We start from the raw sequence: 18,475 nt of genomic DNA on the forward strand, positions 1-18,475 counted from the left end.
ATCGGAGATTCCATGCGACGGAGCGTGAATGCATGTATCCTCGCTAACGGAGGACATTTTGAACATTTCCTGTAACAAAGTGTTTGAAGTCACGCTGGTACGTACTGTTGCTGTGTGTTTCCATTCCATGATTAATGTGATTTGAAGAGAAGTAATAAAATGAACTCTAACATGGAAAGTAAGCGTTTCCGGACACATGTCCACATAACATATTTTCTTTCTATGTGTGTGAGGAATGTTTCCTGAAAGTTAGGCCATACCTTTTTGTAACACCCTGTATAGAGACCAGAATTTTTATTTGACTAATCAACTACCATTTGTTTTGTGTTAGTCAAATATAATTTCGGTTATAGTAGTGCTGCGTCAGTTATTCTATAATTTTCGTATGTCTTGATTAGAATGGTGTATAATTTGGTGTCAGTGACCTTGCTTAGCTTTGTTCTTAACTAGTCAATAGCATTACAGTGGTAACGATGGTTCACTCGGCTACATGCGTGGATGACATCGTAGAACTTTCCCTTGTGTTTATAGTTTATTAATTTCAAGCTTTATTCTATACATATATATTTTTTACAGTATGGTAAGCGCATCGTGTAGTAGTATTTAAGGGACAAATCATAATATATCAGGCGACTATAATTTTAAAAAATTAAAATATATCCATAATTAAGAGTATTTTCCGCGTTCCTAATTACGCTCAAGTAAACATTAAACAGTGCGTCTGTATACCCAATGTCATAGATAACATTGATCGTTAGGTTTTGGGTAATGTGTTGGCGCCCCTGTTTTTCGCGTTCCGTGGCTACAGAAGGGGTGTATTTTTCCCGCAGTTTTAATGTTAGGTGTAAAGTGTGTTGTTTTCATTCGTCCGTTTGATCGTGTGATTGTGTAAAAACAATATACGTATCGCATATTTTTCCCTTTAGCTAGATGTTTACGAAACACAGTGTGGAAGTGAAGATGATACCGAGTGAAATTGGTGTTTATGATTAAATAACAGTTCTCTGACATCTATTAGTATACAGTTGAAGGAAAGATAAGACTGCATGTTGTATTTGAGGTAATGCCATATTTGAGGTGACATTAGATTCATTTGAAGCTTAACATTTTGCGTTGGTTGCTTGTTTTGCAGATGATCGTTCATTAGCAATCGTTTATGACCCATATATATTGATGTTCGGCAAACACGAGGTATAAACAAACTTGAAATTGGGATAAAACTGATCTTGCAGCAAATGGGTGTTAATTTCATTGGTGTTAGACTTCAAGTGTTTTACGTCAGTAAATGTAAAAACAAATGACGCTAGAAAACTCTTAACTTTCGTTTGTATTGTGAATCAGTCTTGGTTGTCAACAACATACCTATTAATTAATGTAAAACTATTAAAGGTACCATTTGTTAGTGATGTTTTGTTAGTGTTTATTACACGTGCATCGTAATTCAGACTTTGGTGTACTCCAAAAAGCTATGGAAAACAGTACTCCGTTTTTGAGCCCCAATTTATAAATTTCACATTCGACGCATCACGATCTTTTATCGTGTATTCAGTTCGTGCAGAGCTGCTGCTACAGCGCCCACGCCTATAGTGTTTAGTGTTGTGTTTTATGACAACAAATTTCATTGTTTTTCCTGTGCCTCATAGCCATTTATTTGGTCAGTCGTTCTTATTTACATCACATTTCTCTTATGTTGGAGTTTGCTGGATTGTAGAAAAAGCTAGGTTAATTATGTATCTTATGATATTGAGATAAACGTAAAATGATTTTTTTAAAAAACAGCATACACAAAGATGACAAAATAGTTAAATGGATGTCGCATAATAGCCCTAAAACTATGAGGACATGGCCCTAGTTAGATATTTGTGTAACACCCTTGGTACCCTTCACCCATAAATGTGGCAGATCTAACTAGGAGGTATACAATCTTGAGTTGAGGTAGTGACTGAGTGCGGAGGAGGATGAGAGTGGGTTTCGTGTTTCTGATGTACTTAACAACCTATGGCAAATTTGAGTTTAAAGAATGCCAGTTACATGCTCATATTATTGCACAATAACTATCCACTAAATACAGTACACACCAACTGGTGGTCAGGCACATAACTAGGTGGATGATCAGGTAGTATGTAGGGCCCATCAGTAAAGTCCTTTGTCACTGTTAGTAACATCATACACAGCTGTTACTGCTGCCTGGTGGAATGAGATCTAAAAAAAATACTCTGCCACTGTTGCCTCCCAATGCTAGTACTTGGTGGATAGCAGTCTACCGTCTTATACATAATTCCATCCTGGAATTTTCTGTTGTATATGTAGTAGCTATGTGGTTTTGTTCAGTCTGTTTGAAAGTAGTTCCATACAGTTAACTGCAATGCTTGCTGTGTTATCACATCCTGTTTTATAACTTTTTGTTCCTCTTGTATTCTTAACATTTTCAGCTTTGAGTATACAAACTTGATATAAGCTACACTATGTACAGTTGTCACTTTTTTCTAACCATAATATTTCATGTTAAATAGGCTCATCATTATTCTGATTCATCACTAGTTGTGCTGTTCTGTACAGTAGTTAGTATCAGATTATATCATTAATGAGGGAAGTCAGATTATGATTTATTCACGAACTTTTAGATTCTGTGAAACTGGAGTCCCTCCTGGTGAATAAAATAATCATACAACTTATGGGAATGCAACTGCATTGCATCCTTGGCAGTTTTAAAAGATGTCACCTGGCTACAATCCTATAACTTGATTAGATCTTGTGAAATCTTCTCATCATCATCTGGGGAAGCAATATGAAAGACATATTTTCAAGAAACAGCATATGAGAGACTAGTGCTACCCATTCTACACCGTTGCTGTGTTGTATGTTTCTTTCCAAGTAGACGCAGAACCTATCAAAGAAACCTTGCAAACGAGATTAGTGAGTTATGTGCAGGGGAAATTATTTTTTTCCTCATTCTGTAGGTGAATGATTGAGAGCTAGGATTGTCTGATTTTGGTGGATACTGGTATAATGTAGCTACCAAGTGTTCTCTGTTGCCATACTGTTATGTTCTTTCCCCCTAGTTGTCTGATTTTTATGTTTTTATGTTCTGTTATGTAATTTCATACATGTGAGTGTAGGAGAAAGACTAAATTTTAATGTTTGTTGGTGGACTTTGTTGGGGTCGACAGAAGCGTCCAATCCCACGCGTCGGCTTTGACCAGTGACGTAAGGGTGTTGTCGTGTGTGATGTCATGACGGCGCGGATTTTGGTTTGAGTGTGTCTGTCTCCAGTTCTGTTTTATCTTATTTTATTTACTTTTCTGATCTGTTCGTTCTATCTTGTGAGATTTTTTTTTTTTTTTTTAATTTAAAAACACTTATTACTTATTTTAATGATCTGTTTCCTCCAATTTCTGTTTTAGTTTATTATATTTATCTTTCTGATATGTTCGTTCTATCCCGTGAGATTTTTTTTTTAAAAAAGACAAAAAACACTAATCAGCTACTGAAGCATCTTTATCTTCTATGGGTTGCAGGGGTTACGACCCCTGTGGAGGTGGGTGGGTATTCATGCATGGCTGTCTTCACTTACACGTTGTAGCTACGCAAGGCGTCTGTATTTGTTTATATTTAGTTTGCCCCCCACCCAAAACACCCCATTTCCCGCGCTTGTCCCGTTAGTGTCATTAGGCTTCTTGTGGAAAGTGTGTGTGTGTTTGTTTTTGTTTCCGCCATATTTGTGACGTCATGGATCAAAGCAGACGGGCGGGATCGGACGCTTCCGTATTTCCCTTTGTTGTTTGCCACTTAAGTTTTCTGTGTTGTTGTTTTTATAGGTTGTGGATGGTGTTCTAAGGAAAAAGGATGCCACATGATATAGTGTACCCTCAGGGCTGCCGGCCAGTCACTGATGACCTTGGTCCGGATGAACTTATTAGAAGGCTCAAAGTAAGTTTAAATGTGTATCAGTACATTTGATTGTATGGGTAAGTTTATTTAATTTAGTGTGACATATCTTTCTTTGGAAATGGATACTGGAGGAGGATTAAGATTAGGGTTTAATTTCCAATCAACATAAAGTTAATTAAAGATAGGTCAGAAGATTGGGACTGGAAAAGGATTGGGAAGGACATAAGTTACGTCTGTTCCAAAGGGATAATTTCAACATTCATTTCAATCTAAGTCTGAATGATGGTGTCTAGCCATGAACACACTTCAGCCCAGTGAGAGTTCAGGCCTTTAATCACTGTGTTACCTCACTTTGTGTAGGCCTGTAAGGAGAGTTGCAGGAGTACAAAAAGTAGTATTACCTAATGCTGGTGTTCAGAAATAAAATAGTGGACAGCAAAACCAAATTTTTTTTTTTTTCCTGTATCCATTTGTTTGCCTGCTTTCCTAGTAATTTCCTTTATGCATTTATTCATTGTTCACTAAGCAGCCCTCCGTTGTGATGTTTTTGCATGAAAAGTCCCAAGCCTCACTGTCACAAATAAAAACTAATAATAGATCATTGGTTATAAGCTTTCTTTTCACTGCAATGGAAGCTTAGTTTGAAAATTGTGTTTACAGCAGCTACCCTAAATACAAAAACTTTTAAGGCAGTTCAGTGACTACATTATTAACTTGTACTCTTTTAAATATAAGCATCTGTTACGTACTTAAAAAATTGCCCTTAACTGTAATGTTGGTTTCAACATTGCATGCCTTCATTGAATATTCACATTTGAAGTGTTATGCCCTTGCCTTCTCCCAACTCTCGAAATAAAATAACTGGGGCATCGTAATTGATTTCCAGGCCTACTTTCAAATTAGGTATATTAGGTTCTTCAGTTCAGTTTCGAGATATAATTGCACTAAAGGCACAGAGGAAGATGTGAATTTGTAACAGAGGCAAAGCAACATAGTTGTGGTCATGGAATATGTGGTCTGCAAATGTGTGTGTGTGTGTGTGTGTTTGTGTGTGTGTGTGTGTTGCATTGAATGATACATTTTGAAAGATCCAGTTTACAGTGAGTAACTATTTCCCAGTTTATCAAGCTGAAATATTCCAAATATGAATGGGCTTAAGAAAATCGCACATTATATATAAGCCAAGTGAAGTAGTTCATTTGTAGGACACTGGCCTCAGATTCAGGAGAATGTAGGCTCATACTCTGACTATCCTTGTTTAGGTATCTGTGGTTTTCCTAAATCACATCCAGCAAATGCTTGGGTGATTAATATAGATTGGTATACTTTTTTTTGTTAAGGTGATAAATCATGTATTATTCTAAAAAAAACATCCTTACTATTACACAAATAAATTTATACTGTCCTGTGCATCTCCAGGGAATGAAGTGAAAATTTCCTTTGGGGCAGCAGTGAATAGATTGCTTTGACCAACCTTTTTCAGTTCTAACATTTTCAGTACTCCGATGATACCTGATGGAAGCAATTTCAAAGATGCATATAGTTTTAGTGAATAAACCACCTTTATTAGGACCTTGCCTAGTATGGCAGTGCGGGTCTCCTACATCGTTCCCCTATGCTTTGTCAAGAAGCATGGGACTTCATTTACATTCCATTACTATGGATAGGAGATTCATGGGGCAGTAGAATTTTGTCTTTTCTCACTCTGTTCTTGTGAAATAGAATGATTGCCGCAATGTTTAAATTTTGTGAAAATATTTTCTTTCTCGCATATTCTGTGAATAAATTCCTTTTGTGTAATTTCATCCAGTTTCCACCATTTCTAATGAAACATTTTCACTTCCAGGCCCTTACTCTTTCTTCATATCTCAAATGGCTTCCTATACTTCAACGAGCATTACTTCCGGAATTTTATTGTTATCATTATGAACTGTCTGTGCTTCCAATGCATCTCTTGAACTGTTCTAGTATTTAAGGAGACCTTGGAAACTCAGTACAGTTTCTCTGTTTGTTACCGCCGTAACTCGATGAAATGTGATGTCTACCCAACACAAGGTTGTTTTCTTTTCTCCATACTTTTATTGATTTCAGTTGTTTGTCTCACATAGTGAATTTTATTTTCATCTTTTGATATCCTCATCAATGCATATTTCAATAGTTTTGTTTCATTCAGCAAATGTGAAGATCACATTGTATTTGCTTGAAACTCTCACTGCCTTTTTAATAGCCACCTTATTCAATTTGATATTTACTCTCATTGTACCTGTTAAAATTATAGAGAGTTATATTAGAGTACTCTCTTTGAAATTCTGAAGGTATCACGGGTAAAATACTGGGAGCAAAAGGCTGTTTTGCAGTTGTACAGAAACCAGATGGCAGTTACAAGAGTCAGGGGCCATGGAAGGGAAGCAGTGGTTGAGGAGGCAGTGAGGCAGGGTTGTTATTCAATCTGTACATTGAGCAAACAATAAAGGAAACCAAAGAAAAATTTGGAGTGGGAATTGAAAGTTCAGCAAGAAGAAATAAAACAGTTGAGGTCTGTCAATGACATTGTAATTCTGTCAGAGGCAGCAAAGGACTTGCAAGAGCAGTTGAATGGAATGGATGTCATCTTGAAAGGAAGCTATAAGATGAACATCAACACAAGCAAAACAAAGATAATGGAATGTAGTCAAATTAAATCAAGTGATGCTGAGAAAATTAGATTAGGAAACTGGACACTAAAAGTAGTAGACAAGTTTTTCTATTTAGGCAGCAAAGTAAGTGATGATGGCCGAAGTAAAGAGGAAATAAAATGTAGACTGGCAATGCCAAGAAAAGTTTTTCTGAAGAAGAGGAATTTGTTAACAATAAATACAGATTTAAGTGTTTGGAATACTTTTTCGATGGTATTTGCTGGAGTGTAACTATATATTAAAGTGAAACATGGACGATAAACAGTTTGGACAAGAAGAGAAGCTTTTGAAGTTTGGTGATACAGAAGAACACATGAGATCGGATGGGTTGATAGTGTAATGAAGGGATACTGAACAGAACAGGGGAGACAAGAAATTTGTCGCACAACTAGACTAAAAGAAGAGGTTGGTTAATTGGACAAATTCTAAGGCATCAAGGGATTGCCAATTTAGTATTGGAGGGAAGTAGGGGGGGGGGGGGTGTTAAAACTTGTAGAGTAAGCAGACTCAGAAGGATTTTGGTTGCAGTAGTTATTCAGAGATGACAAGGGTTGCACAGGGTAGAGTAGCATGGAGAGCGGCATCATACCAGTCTTCGGACTGAACACCACAACAACATATTAGAAGAAACAGGGTATAAAAACAAGGAAATAGTATATTGAGAACCAAATGTGGAAATAAGACAAAGAGAGTTTTCTCTCTTTTCAAATCAGTTTTGGGTCTGTAGTGTGTTGGTGCAATACCGTCCTCCCCCCCCCCCCCCCCCCCCTCCTCCCCGCCAACCCCCAGGGAAAAAGATCTCGATTGTGATGATCTATAGTGTAGCCCAAGGTCTAGGTCATGTTGGAAGTTGATAACTTCTATTATTTTCAAGGTATTATGTTTACAACCTGGAGTTTAAACCTCTGCTTGCATGACACTCCTCCAAGAGGTAGTCAAGTTTATTCCATTTTTTACATGGAACATACTATCAGTGGTCATCAAAGCTGCATTGATGCATTCTAAGAGCTGTTCCAGTGTTTTTTGCATTGGGATTACATGAACATGGTCTGCTCAGTCCATCGAAGCAGAAGTTAGTCACTTAGTAGCGATGAACGTTGTCGCTCTAATGAGTGGGTGCCCCATCTTGTTGGAGGGTGGAAATTCTTGGAATCAGCAGTCAGGTGTGGAAACAACTACTACTCCAACATATCAAGGTAAGAAGTAGCTACCACAGTCTTCTCACAGATGAGGAATGGCCCTTACAGCTTTGTCAGTGACATTGCATGGAGAACATTAACCTTCAGTAACTCTTGTTGATGTTCCACAGTTTCATGAGAATTTTCAGTGCCCCACACTCTACAGTGTGGTGAATAACCTTTCCACATAAATGGAAGGTTGCTTTGTTGCTGAATATCAGTTTGGAGGTGATATATTAATCCCCTTGTTTTGTCCCCATTTTCTCAAGGTACTACACTCGTAATGCCAGCATACTCAGTGAGTTTACGGTTCTGCGTATGCACCAGTAATATTTGTACATTTAATACTTTGTAAAATATAGAACATTGAAAATTAATCAATCCTTTACAGTGGCCTTGTAGACGAGATTGAGTGTTTTGGTGCATATTGCGTTCATATATCAAACATAAACAATGAAAAATATGAGAAGGGTCCACTACGTAATTTCTACCTCAATTAGTAGTCCATTGTTATAGTTGTGACATTTGGCAAATTAACTTTAAAAATTTCATTAGAGCATATAATATTGATAATGTGTTGCCCATTCGCATTTGTCTCGGGATCCTTGGCTGAAGTTTGTTTGTTTGATATTTTAGATGTTTTCGCTGCACGAATGGCTGCCATTGTCAGAGATTCAGCCTCCACTCCTGGTGACAGATACAGCAATAGAGATTGAATCTTTAACAATGCCAGTCATTTGTGCTGGTGAAACATCAGAAAAATTGTTAAACAAAAGGCGACTGAGCATCCTGGGTCAAAGCCAACAGGTAATAGATCAATAACCCCTCACCATCTTCCAAACTTCTCTGAAGCTTTTCTGAGTGCCCTGCTGTTAAGTGTGTTGCCCATGGAAAGTGCAGTTAGAATCCTGCTCTGGAACTCAGTTTTAATCTTCCAGGAAGTTTCGGAACCATGTACATTGTTTGTTCTTTGTACAATGTTGGTGTCATATGCACCCAATGAATGAGTCAGTTCTGTGACTGCTGTCACACTTCACTCCTTCTGGGCCATTTGGTAGTCATATTTTGCTTGTTACATGTTTATAAATTTGTATACCAAGTGTAGGCCACAGTGGTGCATAATTGCTAATGGTTTATTTCAGGTATTACATACAGCAGTGCCAGTCTAAATTCATCACCCACCCATGACACAAATGAGATTCATTACCTAGGCAATAGCTCAAGCAAAAATACGATAACAAATCACAAACCTCTGTGTTTAGTGAGAACCCATTGGAGTATGAACTTTAGCAAAGAAAACTTGCTAATATTTAGTAAGAAACTAAAAGAGAAAAATGGCCTTTTGATCATTGTAACTCAAGTGATGAAAACTTAGAAATTCCTAAATAATGTCTTGGTGTCTCTAATGAAACATTTCCACCTAGACTCTGCAGCAATAAAATGACAAATAACCTAATATGGATTAACCAGTGCATAAAAATTTCCAGCATAAGAAAAAGACAACTGCGTAATAAAGATATTGATTTCATTGAATATATTAGTCTATAAAACAATATTTAAAAGAGCTGCCAAGGCAGCAAAACAACTGGCAAATAACAGGCTAATTTTAAATCATAAAAATAAGACAAAGGCTGTGTGGTCAGTAATTAAATCTGAGTTATTGTTACAGCCTGTAACCAAGAAATTTCAAAAATTGACATTGAAGGACATGCTAGTGCAAGTCATACTCGTATACCAGAATACTTTATGAATTCTTTATAAATGTAGCACAGTCTGATGTAGATGTTAACAGGTCATCACAACAAAGTAAATCCCTTCGGCTTAAGTGAAAACTGTACAAAATTTTTAAAAGTTTCTGCGGAGGATGTAGAAAGTGCTGTTCTGACATTGAGGAACAATAAATCTGCAAATTGGGATAGGATTCCCACCAAAGTTATTAAAGCAGTATACAATAAAATTTCAAACCCACTAGCTCAAATAATAAATCAATGTTTTGAAGCGGGCTGTTTCCCAGAGGTCGTGAAATATGCTGAAGTCAAACCACTCTTCAAGTAGGGATCAAGAGAGATCATGGGAAATTATTGTCCTATCCCAATTCTCCCTGTCATATGTAAAATATTTGAAAAATATGCTGTTGCCCAAATCCAAAACGTCAATGCGAAATATGCTGTTATTCTTAACAATTAATTTGGTTTTCAGCAGGGGAAAAACACTATAGATGCAGTGAATAGTTTCACTGAGAAAATGAGTCCATTATTAGACAAGAGAAATAAGGTGTCAGGAATTTTCTTTGAACTCACAAAGACATTTGATTCTGTAAACCATGCATTGCTTATTTACAAAATTGAAACTTTTGGCATTAGCGGCAGTGCTCTAAGTATTAAACAGAAAGCAAAGAGTTAGCATCTCTTTAAATGGTGCAAATTATTTTTCTGACTGGAAAAAAAAAAAATCTCGTGGGGCTCAACAAGGCTCCATATTAGACCCAGTCCTATTTCTCTTCTATGTTAATGACTTACCATCAAATATCAGCTACCCATCAGTTCTGTTTGCAGATGATACTTATGTCTTGGATGAAAATCGGGATTCGGAAAAAATTCCCAAATCTGTGATCAGTACCTTGGAATCTTGGCTTCAGCTAAATGGGTTGAATCTAAACATATCTAAGATCCACATGATGCAATTCAAAACCAAACAGTCAAAATGTGAACAGGTTAAGATTGTTCACAACAACCAAGATATAGAATGAGCTGACTCAGTCAAATTCTTAGGTTTTAATATAGATAAAAGTTTAAGCTGGCAGGCACACATTGAATACCTAGCAAACAAACTGAGCAGCTTTGCATTTGCAATGCAAATTTTATCAGCTGCAGCTGACACTGACACTGACACTGGCACACAGTTTTAACCTTCCAGGAAGTTTCATATCAGCGCACACTCCGCTGCAGAGTGAAAATCTCATTCAGGTACGGTATTGTTTTTTGGGGCAACTCGACAAACATAGTGCGGATACTAAAAATGCTGAAAAAAAATCACTCGAAATATTTGCACTGCAAATCATAAAAAATCACGTCGTCCCTTGTTTAGGAAACTTAAAATATTAACTCTGCCATCCCTAAACATATGAGATTATTATATTTTTATACATCATACATGAATTATATGAGGGAAACCATTTTGTCCGTTCACATGGTACTAGAAACGAAGAAAATTTCATGCTTCCCACCTACTGCGTCCAACTGTGTGCCCACAGACCTCAGTGCATGGGAATGAAAATTAGTGATAAATTAAAAGGGAACAATTTAATACAGATGAATTTAGAGCCACTTAAAAGAAAGCTATATGAGGCACTGACACGGAAATGTTACTACTCAGGATACAGTGTGTTACATATCCCAAGAAATATCCTTATAGTGTTATATTTTATTTTAGTACTATTATTTATTAGTGTAATAATCATTGTAACATATCAGCATGTTAGCGGAAATTTTCTTGAGAGAAATTTCAGATGGCCACTGCTTGAAATGGTTTGATAAATAATGGTGGTATGCAAAAAAAATTAATGCTTCAAGAAATTTTACTTGTGGGTATTGTGTATACTCATGTTCAGTAGTGCTGTGAGCTAGTGTGAAAGAATGATCTTTTTACCTGTCACGGTTCAGATGCTATACGAACAAACTGATCATCAATCCAAAGGTCTCGTGTTTGATTGCCAGACAGACCTATGATTTTTATGTGTCACTTACCACTTCTTTTACCTCCAGCAGTGTTTGTTGATGTGTAAAATGGTGGGTTGCACAGTGCTTCATAATCCGCCTTATATTGTAGGTACCCGTATAATTGGCTGTGTGAGTTCGAAGGTTGGAGGAAGGCAATAGCTTACCACCTCCAATTGGACAGTGCCTTGTAAACCACAGTAGTGTGACACAGATTTATTTCATAATTATTATTTTGCAGACATTGGCGCATACATTGCAAGCAATGGACCAAGATGAGGGCATGTATCAACAGTACATTCCATTGGCATTACATCTGGCTGATGACTACTTTTTGCATCACCCAAGCCGAGATGTCCAGTTACTCATTGCTTGCTGTATTGCAGATGTCCTCAGGGTATATGCACCAGAGGCTCCATACAAGGATCCAGAGCAGGTTAAGGTGTGTATTCTTTTTTTGGTAAATTCTCACTTCCTATCCTGTAGATATGCTCTTGAAACCAGTTCTATTTTACTCTTCTTTCGTAGTGCTGCCATTGATATTCTTTTTTTGGGTACCTTTTATCCATTATTTGCTAATTTTATCATTTTCTCATTCACTGCTCGTTGTTAGTTAGTTAGTTAGCATACATGTCACCAATGTTTCACTACAGTTTTTATTCAGAAAAATAAAAATTTATCGGACTCAAGAACATACAAGAAAAAAATGTATCCAAGTGACTGAAAAAATTATTGATAACAGTCACAATATGAATTTCTTGTGTGAAATTTTAAAAGTAAATCTGTTATACAAAGTATGCCTAATGCAATGTTTCATTACTGACAGTGGTCAGAATACCACACCATCTCTGACATAATCATACAATGATGACTCTGGATTTGTTATCTTCTAGTTTTATGACCAGTGAAGATATGAGACTTTGCTTTGTTCTTGGCATCTGAAATTATTTTGATTTCTTACTTTTTCATGCTTTGTATTTCTGATGAAACTTAGGAACATGTTATGGCACGTTCAGATAAGCTTTTGGAGCTGTACTGCATCAATGACTAACGGAGTCTAGAGAGTAATTGAGATTCTGTGGCATATGGCTTGGATTTCAGTCCCACAGATTTCACTATGATTCAATTTTCTCATGGATTTTTGAGAGTTGCTTCAAACTGCATAGGCAGATTGACATTTGAGTTCTCAACTTCATTTACAATGAATATAAAAGAATACAAAAATACAATTGCTGCATGCTCTTATTGTTAGTAAATACAATTTTCACTTCATGATTACCACATTGTCAGTTACAATATAACTAAAACTTGGTTATTGATGTTAATATTACGAGGATTGACTGAAAAATTATGCCTCCACCTTCATAACTCTTCAACAGTTGGCAGCATTGGTATTCGTCAGGTACTGACTTGTTCCGTAGCTTCTTCTCTACAGCTCCAGTTGGCAGGAAGTCTTAGCAGTGAATGGTTGTGTGGTTACAGTGTAAAGTATAGAACCCTGTGCTGATGGTTGGTCAATGCAATTTAAGCAACGTGCAGTCATTAAATTCTTGACAGCAGAAGGTGTCACCCCAAAGGAGGTTCATCAGAGAATGAAAGTGGTTTATGGTGATTGTGTTGATGTGAATACTGTGCGTCGTTGGGTGAGTAAGTTTAAAGATGTTGAGGCAGAAACATCTGACCTGTATGACACACAAAGAGTTGGACGTCCTGTGACAGCAGCCACTGAGTTTCTGAAGCAAAATATTGACAGATTGATTCAGGACAATCGTCGTATCACTCTGAGAGAAATTGCAAGCACAATCAGCATTTCACGAGAACGTGTGGGTCACATTACTGCTTTGCTTGGCTATTGGAAGATCTGTGCACGATGGGTTCACTGGGTGCTGACTCCTGAAATTAAACCACACAGACTTGAAATTTGCCAGGAACTCCTCTCGCATTACGAGAATGAAAGTGGTGCCTTTCTCCATCCAATTGTGACAGGAGACGAAATGTGGGTACACCATTAAGACCTGGAGATGAAACGTTAGTCTATGGAATATCGACACAAAGACTCGCCCCAGAAAAAGAAATTCAAGACGCAGCCCTCAGCTGGAAAAATCATGGCCACAGTGTTCTGGAATGCAGGTGGTGTTATCCATGTTGATTTCCTTGATCGTGGAACAACAATAAATTCAGGTCGTTACGTCACAACGCTGCGAACTCTGAAACAACGGCTAATAAGCGTCTGAAAGGGAAAGGGAAGGGGCTGAAACTCGCCACCGTACGGCATTCTCCATACAGTCCAGATTTAGCACCATCTGACTTCCATCTGTTCCCGATAATGAAAAATGATCTGCGGGGACATCATTATGCTTCTGACGAAGACGTTGAGAGGACTGTGGTTGCGGAAACAGTGTCAACTTCTTCCGTGATGGCTTCAGTAAACTTGTTCATCGTTGGCAGAAATTTATCCAATTGGCTGGTGACTATGTGGAAAAGTGAATATTGGTAATTAAAGACCACATTCTAAGGATTATTTCTGCATTTGATTTATTAAAATATTCCCATCCAAACCCAATTAATGAAGGTGGAGGCATTACTTTTCATTCAACCCTCATAGTTTTGAGTTGTATTTATGTCTATTTTGTGCTGAATGTGTTATTTGTGCTGCTGGGTTAAGTTTAGCCTAGTTATACAGTTTCACCATTTTTTATTTCAGATATTTTATTCTGGTAATTGTGTGTGAACTTTCTGTCTGCTCTTGAGTTTATCATCAACTCACTTACCGTTGAACATTTATTTTAAATTTCTCCATTGTGAAACTATTGTACAGAGTTCTGTTGTGATATTATGGTTTCAAATATGTCATACCTTTGTGTTTTTGTCTTGTTTATGTATGAACTGCATTTAATTTTCATATCATTTTTTGTACACAACCAAAGCGTTGCTGTGTAATACAATTTTAAGTGTACTTTTAGGAAGAGTAGGAAATGAATGTACACATTGGAGGCCATAACATGTTGTCTTCTGTTATTTTCAGACAATCTTCTTATTCCTTATAAAGCAGTTGTCAGGATTGAAAGATCCAAAAGATCCTGCTTTCAAGCGCTATTTTTATCTTTTGGAGAATTTGGCATACGTTAAGTCATTTAACATGTGTTTTGAGTTGGATGACTGCCAAGAGATATTTTGTAAACTTTTCTCACTTATGTTCAGAATTGTCAAGTAAGTACCAAGTCTTTTAGAATGTAAGGATCAAAATAAATTTTGTTGTATCTCTTTGTAGTGTTTAGGCCTATTTGGCTGTATTGTTGAGTTCCATACATTTTAAGAAACAACAGAATACTATGTTCTGAGTTAGTAAGTAGCTTTACAGTATTTTATGTATATTAGCGTAACTTCGTGTATTTTCTGTTGCGAAATATACAGTAATTAGTCACACCTTTACATATAAACAGAATTATTCAGATTGCAACATAAATTTCATATTAATATAACTGAAATTAAATATAAACTTTTCTTACGAATATTAAGAACAACTAAAGTATTAAATTTTATCAATATTTTTTTATTTTGAAACTTATATAGTTAAAAGATGCTTGTATTAAATCAGGATGATTTTCTCTTGTAGTGATGAACACTCTGGTAAAGTGAAGAGCTTTATGCTGGATGTACTATGTCCACTTATTACTGAGTCAGATTTGGTCTCTAATGAGCTCCTGAATATTATACTTATGAACATTGTGGAACCAAATAAGACTCAACGAAAGAACGCATACCTTTTGGCTAAGGAGTTGGTAATTAAATGTAGTGATACACTGGAACCATACATTCAGACTGTAAGTTTAAAGGCCGCATTGTTTTTTTACTACTTGATTGTTACATTTGTAAGTGTTGATACATATTTTTAAGTAAAAATAAATAATGTACCGTCTGTGACTGAGGTTTGATGTAACATTCTACCTTCAATTTTTTTGTTAGGAGACTGACTGACGTATTGTGAAAGATATATCAGTGAAGTTAGATTACCTGTTACTTGATATCCCCGAACTTCTGACTCGTTGCTGTCTAGACTTTTTAATCTGAAACAGTAAATCCTGAACTTCAGAAAAATAGTTTTCTGTCCACTAGTGAAGAAGTAATAAAACCTTCAACCCCCCCAAACCCCCAAATTGAGTATTTCCTGGGAATGTGAAGACCAGGACAGGGTGGTGCCATCATTGTGTTTATGCCCGAGAAACAGGAAGAGCCCTAACATGCTGCATGTCTGTAAGTCAGTGTTCTGCGTTGTGCTTTGCAAACACTGACTGGCATTTCTTTGACTCTACTACTCACAAACTTCAAAACATTTGTTCACAGTGTAATACATATGAATGCATGTTTAATTTGAATAGAACACATTAATTTTAATTCTGAAATGTCATTTTTATGTAAAAATTTAGTACAGTATGCCTTTTTGGCAAATGTCTTCTTGTTTGCGCACTTGGTGGGCGACATGTTTCTTCCAGCATCTTTTTAAAACCAACTCCTAGAAACAAATTGGTTATTCTATTTGGGAAATATTGGCCTAATAACATATTTTCCGTATCACAAATAGGATATTTATTTTGTGCACTTTGCTTCTACAAACTTACCACACAAAACATGAAGTACTAAGATTATGGATGCCCAAAAATAACTGTCTAAAATATCCTGTAACCTCAGGGCAATAAGTATTTTCAAAGGCATCCTACTTTTAATGGTTGTTTGAACATGGGCAGCTTCAGTTAATAGAGGAGAGAAAAAAATTAGACTCGGGGACACAAGATTTGTCAAATATTCAATAGTATTCTGGATTGAGCCCCACACTGTGAAATAAACTTCCATTTCATTCTATTAAGCTGTATCTGCTAAGCGATGTCAAATTAAACCCCTTTCAGCCATCTAGTTTCCAAACTTATTCTATTTAGCTACCAGTTTTAGCATTTTACTACATCATCTTCAGGCCTCTGACCGATGTGTAGGAAAATTCATTGTCAGTTCTGATCAAAACAGCTGCAAGCATTACTGGTATTAGTAGATTTTTGCTAGCGATCACTTCAACCATCATCTACCAGCTCTGAGTCTGAGTCGGCAGATGATGGTTGAAGTGATCACTATAGCAAAAATCTACAAATATCAGTATTGCTGGCCCCTGTTTTGATCAGAACCGAGTTAGAATCTTCCTGCTCGTCGTTCAGGGGTCTGAAGATGGCATAGTAAAACACTGAAACTGGTAGCCAAATAAAATAAGTTTGGAAACTACATGACTGAAAGGTGTTTAATTTGACATGCAGTATAGAACAGCTGAGTTCTGCAACTATCAGAGACTTGATGTATCTGCTAATGATGAGATCTGCCAGTGAAGTAAACTGACTTTAAGTGGAATGGTTGCATGTTATGACTCTTTCATTTGACGTGTTGTGTTGGGATATATGTTAGGCAGACTTTGTGATATGTCTGAATTGAGTAATTTTTTCTTGTATATGTGTTGTCACAGTATGTGTGCTACCACTCTCAAATGGATCTGGGTAATTATGTTTCAGGTCATTCCATATCAACCCACCGAGACCTCTCTGCAAGACCATGAAGGGTTTAGCTGAAATTTTATGTGAACATTCGCACATGTCTCCAATGAACATTGGTAAAGTTTAACGACTGCCAAAGCAACACAGGCCAGGCGACTGTGCAGAGCGAGCATGTATTTCTGGTGACTTCAAGCTGTTATGCCGGCCGCGGTGGTCTCGCGGTTAAGGCGCTCAGTCCGGAACCGCGCGACTGCTGCGGTCGCAGGTTCGAATCCTGCCTCGGGCATGGATGTGTGTGATGTCCTTAGGTTAGTTAGGTTTAAGTAGTTCTAAGTTCTAGGGGCTGATGACCACAGATGTTAAGTCCCATAGTGCTCAGAGCCATTTGAACCTTTTTTTTTTTCAAGCTGTTATCTTGGGCAATAATTTGTTGTAAAGAATGAAATATGGCTATCTTGTACTACTTCTGTTGTCTTAAGAATAATAATGAAACGAATCTTACGAGCCACATTCAGCTGGAAAATTTTTGGCAGAATTTCTCGAAAAAATTAGTGTCCAAAAAACTTCAAATTTGGCTAAAGGCATGATGAATGTGAAACTTGGCATATAGTAATCTAACAACACAATGGTCGTAAATATAAAATTTTGTTTATTATGTACCCCTTTCGAGTACTGAACAAATTAATTGAAGAATTTGTAAAAAGGTCAAAAATGCGGTATGTTCGACCTGATTTTACAACAAGATATGTTCTACAAAACTTTCCAAACTGAGCCTATTAGAAAGACCATGGTTTTAACTGCAAAGAAGAAGAAAAAAACTTGATTATCCATCGTGGGCTGACAATGCTAGATAATTTGAATCGGAGCTGGGCTGAAAATCATGTCATGGAAAAAAAAAATGTAGACTTCGGATCCCTATATATCATAGAGTAAACAAAATGTTGAACATAAAATTAATACACAGTAGCTTGGTAGCATAGGGATGTGGAACACAAAATTTCATTCACCTACTATTATCCAGTAGTCTACAGATTTGGTGGCAAGACGAATTTTTTTTTTTGAAAATATGATATATTCGAAACTTTTATAAATACTGTCTTCTGTCAACATTTCAAAACCAGTCTCCTTCGGAACAATGTGTTGTTGTCAAATTTGTAAACTATTAAACTATTGAAAATAGTAGGTGAATGAAATTTTGTATTCCACATCCTTGTGCTACTGAGCTGTTGCATATAAGTTTCACACTCAGCGTTTGTTTTCTCTGTGAGCTCTATTGCATTTTTTCCTTGCCATGATTTCTGCTCCCAACTTTGACTGCACTGGATAATCAAATGCATTTTTTTCTTTGCAGTTAAAACCATGGTACTTCTAATGAGGCCACTCTGGAAAGTTTTGTAGAACATAATTTTTTGCAAAATCAGGTGAAAACATCGCATTTTTTACCTTTTTACAAAATCTTCAACTTCTGCACTTAATTTATTTAG

At 36.7% G+C, this 18,475-nt stretch overlaps 1 protein-coding gene across 2 annotated transcripts in view; it reads left to right on the top strand.

Moving 5' to 3' along the window:
* The first annotated feature begins 812 nt into the window (after nt 1-812).
* Nucleotides 813-18,475, top strand: part of LOC126194825 (sister chromatid cohesion protein PDS5 homolog B-B) — a 204,540-nt gene continuing 186,877 nt past the window's right edge. For both annotated transcript variants that reach the window (XM_049933153.1, XM_049933154.1), the window contains exons 1-5: nt 813-1,060; nt 3,819-3,930; nt 11,702-11,902; nt 14,486-14,670; nt 15,077-15,284. In XM_049933153.1, the coding sequence (XP_049789110.1) occupies nt 3,847-3,930; nt 11,702-11,902; nt 14,486-14,670; nt 15,077-15,284 (678 nt within the window). In that variant the 5' untranslated portion in view covers nt 813-1,060; nt 3,819-3,846. The remainder of the gene's footprint in view (nt 1,061-3,818; nt 3,931-11,701; nt 11,903-14,485; nt 14,671-15,076; nt 15,285-18,475) is intronic.

This window comes from Schistocerca nitens, chromosome 7, assembly GCF_023898315.1.
Source record: "Schistocerca nitens isolate TAMUIC-IGC-003100 chromosome 7, iqSchNite1.1, whole genome shotgun sequence".
Lineage (NCBI taxonomy): Eukaryota > Metazoa > Arthropoda > Insecta > Orthoptera > Acrididae > Schistocerca > Schistocerca nitens.